The 5,000-nt window shown below is 31.8% G+C and overlaps 1 protein-coding gene across 1 annotated transcript in view; it reads right to left on the bottom strand.

The window, feature by feature from the left end:
* Positions 1-5,000, bottom strand: part of LOC137620861 (antifreeze protein Maxi-like) — a 134,956-nt gene that overhangs the window by 6,906 nt on the left and 123,050 nt on the right. The window contains exon 3 of the mRNA XM_068351308.1: positions 4,877-4,926. Coding sequence (XP_068207409.1) covers positions 4,877-4,926 — 50 coding nt within the window. The remainder of the gene's footprint in view (positions 1-4,876; positions 4,927-5,000) is intronic.

Here is a 5,000-nt window from a genome sequence, read left to right as displayed (position 1 = left end):
TAAGAATTGTACGTAAAACATTAGACCATACAACAAATTAATTAAGATATAAATAAATGCTGGAAAATAACTACACTGTAAAAAAGGAAGAAAAATTAATAAGTTACCAAATCACTGATACTTGTAATTTTCTAATTTATAATCATTTATACCGATGCAATTCTTTAGATTTTGATAGAGAAACATCTCCCAAATACTAATTTGTTATTGTTTACCAAAATGATTATTGTTATCGTAATCAAATACATAGGTGAAACGCATAAAAAAGTGTATAGAATTCAAAGATAATAAGCAAAAATCATCATCATCATTTAGGGAACTGGTATATTGGGAAAAAAAAATTCTGGTGACGGACCAAAAACCGAAAAGAAGAGATTAATTACGTAAACGTAATTAGTGGAATAGTTTGTGGGGAGGCTTCGGTTCGAGTAGATACAATGCTTCGCTGCTAGTAATTACACTGTTTCTTTTGTATTTAATTAATCCTTACGCCAATGTAATCAACTCTGGCTGTCTGTTAATTATGGCTGCATTTGTTCCTCTCCTCTTCCAGATACCAAGGAAATAAAATATATGCTTTTAGAATTAAATCCCGACCAGAATGCTAGAAATCGTCGGTAAATAACCTTTTTTTTTAACTCAAGAAAGTTAATTTGCTATAAATTATTAGTGTATGCTGCCCGTCAAAAATGACGGGTAAATATTTAGATACATAGGCACACACACGCACTTCCCTATCTCAGGATGGTATGACTACCCTCTCTCCCCTCCCGAGGGATGGGAAAGTTGATCGTGACCGAAAATAATATATACATATATATATATATATATATATATATATATATATATATATATATATATATATATATATATATACACACACACATATATATATATATATATATATATATATATATATATATATATATATATATATACACACACACACACACACACATATATATATATATATATATATATATATATATATATATATATATATATATATATATATATATATATATCCCAAGGGATGGGAAAGTTGATCGTGACCGAAAATAATATACATATATATATATATATATATATATATATATATATATATATATATATATATATATGCGTGTGTGTGTGCGTGTGCGTCTGTCTTTGTCTGTATGCTTAAGCATAAGATGTATATATATATATATATATGCGTGTGTGTGTGCGTGTGCGTCTGTCTTTGTCTGTATGCTTAAGCATAAGATGTATTACAACAAATATAGTCGAAAGACAACTTCATCTCATGAACTAGTTATTACATAAGTATTGTTCAGTGTGTTATTTCTACTAATACCTTTGATCCATTCAAGATGTAAAATCATTGTAAAGAACAGCATTATACCAAGAACTCCCTTTCATCTTTCAAAAACAATGAAACAAAATGTTACCTTTTCCCTCCATATTCCCCCAAGGTATTAAAGCTCATATAAGATTTTTTGTTTTCTTTCATACAAAAGGAACTTTTTACTTCATTAAAAAAAAAAATTGTGCCAAGGACGTCCTAAAGCTGTAAGGAATAAGGTTCACTTAGACAGTTAAATCCTAATAATATTGTTTGTCAATATTAGATAGATAGATAGATAATTTACATCGAGTGAAGTTAAGCAACATTGGATCTGTTTAGTGAATGACCAAGAGCGAAGATCAAAAGCTGTTGACGCATCAGCTCTTATGGGCATGGATATAAGGCTAACATCATTTGACTTACATCTTGACCCCTTAAAAACCCTTGCCTTAAAAAAACACCCCATACTATTCAAAAGACCTGATAAAAGAGGAATTAAGCATAAGGTTAAGAGACCTAGCTTTGTAGAGTTTGCTTGAAATTACAGCACATTTCAAATGGGGTGTAAGGATCATTGTGTCACAATATTCCTGAGAAGCGGGTGAATAATAATAATAATAATAATAATAATAATAATAATAATAATAATAATAATAATAATAATAATAATAATAATAATAATAATAATAATAATTTCATTATTATTATTATTATCATTGGTTAATGTACAACCATAACTAGAAAGGTAGCATGCTAGTACAAGGGCTCAAACAGGGAAAATAGCCCAATGAGGAAAGGAAATAACCATACCATACTTAAATGATACCATTGACTTTAACTAGAACATTCCTATGTAAATAATCATTCAAAAGGAAAAAAAATAAACCTTTTTCCAATTCTGTGATTACAGTTATCATCAGAGATGAAAGAGAGAAGAATGAAATGACGTAGTTTACTGAATCAAGGTTTCCAGGAATACTCAAAGGACCAGAGTTAAAAAGGACAGGTAATATGAGTTCATATGAAGGAGAGAGAATGGAATAATTGCATCACGCATAAATTGTGATGATATTCCTATTTTTTATGGAAGTTAATTCTTGGTTTCGAACTCTGCTTCAACTTCTGGGTAAAACCCGTCAGATAACGGAAATGACTTTAAGTAAAATAACGCCAAAATCGTACAGAAAAATACCTTTTATGAAGTAGGACAGTAGAGTTTAGAAACGCATTATCTAAGGAAGAAATCATTTTTATAAACGTACCTTACATTTGAATTGCAGTTAATATATGGTTCTTAGGATCTGAATACGTAAAAAGTAGTTCACAACCAAGAGAAGCCAACATCCTTCAAGTGGAGGGGAATTAAGTAGCTTAGACCACTTGTCTGAGCAACAATGATGCAATTAAAATTCATAAAATCAATTATCAATAACCTCATTTATTTTCATAAACATCTCTTAAAGAAACAATGTCAATCTATCTAAAACTGCTAATTAAAACTTGAACTTATGGTGGCCTGGTGATAGCGTACTGGCCTGATGATTGTCTGACTGGGGTTCGAGTCCCGCTCAAACTCCTTAAGTTCTTTTGGTCGCTGCACCCTCACCATCCTTGTGAGCTAAGGATGAGGGGTTTGGGGGAGCCAATAGTTCTATCTGCTGAGTCATCAGCAGCCATTGTCTGTCCCTCCTTGGTCCTAGCTTGGGTGGAGAGGGTGCTTGGGCGCTGATTATATGTATATATGATTAATCTCTAGGCCATTGTCCTGCTTAATAGGGCAATAACATTGCCCCTTGCCTGTGCCATTCATGAACGGTCATTCAATAAGAGAATCTGATGCACTTAATTAGCTCAAACTAGAATATGAATATAAAAAAAAAATAAGATGGAAAATGGTTTATGCATATATTCAAAAGAAATAGCAGACCCACTTCTTCCTAAACATTAAATCACAGGGATCTTTGGCAGTTTTCCTTCGCTACCTGCCTTGACTTAGGCAGGGATTGATCCTATCCTTATCTTCCCAGACCTAAGGCGCCTGGTCCAACCTTGCCCCCTTCTTAAAATATTTTAACTGTTCATTACTTATCTTGTAGTTATTTTTTCTTTTATTTCCTTTCCCCACTGGGATATTTTTCCCTGTTTGAGCCCTTGGGCTTATAGCACCCTGCTTTTCCAACTAGGGTTACAGCTTAGATAATAATAATAATAATAATAATAATAATAATAATAATAATAATAATAATAATAATGACGATAACAACAACGACAGCAATATCAACAACAACAATAATAATAATAATATTAATAATAATATTATTAATAATAATAATAATAATAATAATCATGATAAAAACGACGACAACAACAACAACATCAACAACAACAATAATAATAATAATAATAATAATAATAATAATAATAATAATAATAATAATAATAATAGCACCCTCTCACTTAACCTGACGTGGTGCTGTAGACATACAAACCAATTACTTCAAGTTTCCTAACTTAACCTTACGTAGGGCACTGGATCCTACTTCGTCACCTTTTCCCAAAACCACCCGTCCTACACCACCAAGGTTTAAGATTTCAAAGTAATTACCTAAGTTTAATTTTCATGGTTTCAAGGTAATTCTGGGGTAATTTCGGCTTTACTAGCAGGAAATTTAAGGAAATTAGAAAATGTTTTAAGGTAATCTAAGGTAAAAAGCAGCAGAATTCAAGGTAATGGCCACACAGCACATGCTCAAGTTTAAACCCTGTACACAACGTAAGAAAGGATAAACTGCAAAAGAGATGATCATGGGAACCAAGAGTAACAAATAATAGTAGAGAATTCCAAAGCAGAATTGTACGAATCATGGTATTATGGATCATGTTTATGATCTGAAAGACCTCATTAAGGAGGATTAGTGAATAATAGACATATATTGTCCCAGTAAAATATCTCTCATTAATTCTTCTTCATACCTTATACCTCGTTAAACTGTAATTGGGTGCCTGTTTTTCCTGGCACAAAGATAAAAAAGAAAGCGCATACCTCCACCGCAGTTAAAAAGAATGTTGTGCATGGCTTCAAATTCTCATTACTCTTTTCGCGTTTATGATTAAACGAAGAAGGCGATATTTTACAGTGGAAATTATAAAGTGAAGATTTTTATATCTCTCGAAATATCAATATACAATAATTTATAATCTATATCCACATCCGGAACTCAGTACCGTTTAATAATACGATTAAAGTGAAAATAGGGAACTAGAGCTGGATGAAATGAAGATAACAAGAGGATAACGATGACAAAAAATAATTGTATTTGAAATATATCTATCTAAAAGCCCTGAAGGGTATAAAATTTCGTAGCGAGATTCTCATAAATTATAACTGGTATTATGTGATTTCGTTCGCAAGGCGCTGAATGACATACGGGTTTTGGGAAAAATACTTTTCTAACTTATATCAATGGTCAACGCAAAACTCTCAAAACCCAAATCGATGGGCGACAATGTTGTAAACAAAAACATCATAGAATAATTCATTGCACTTACTTGTCTATGATGGCAAAGACGTGCTTCGCAACAACTATCCAAGGTCTTACCTGTAAAGAGAATAGAAGGTTTATTTATGTTTGTTATCAATTATACCTATACACACTGCCATGTATCATTAACC

The sequence above is a fragment of the Palaemon carinicauda genome, chromosome 27 (assembly GCF_036898095.1).
Source record: "Palaemon carinicauda isolate YSFRI2023 chromosome 27, ASM3689809v2, whole genome shotgun sequence".
Taxonomy (NCBI): Eukaryota; Metazoa; Arthropoda; class Malacostraca; order Decapoda; family Palaemonidae; genus Palaemon; species Palaemon carinicauda.
This window is presented reverse-complemented; position numbering and strand designations above follow the sequence as displayed.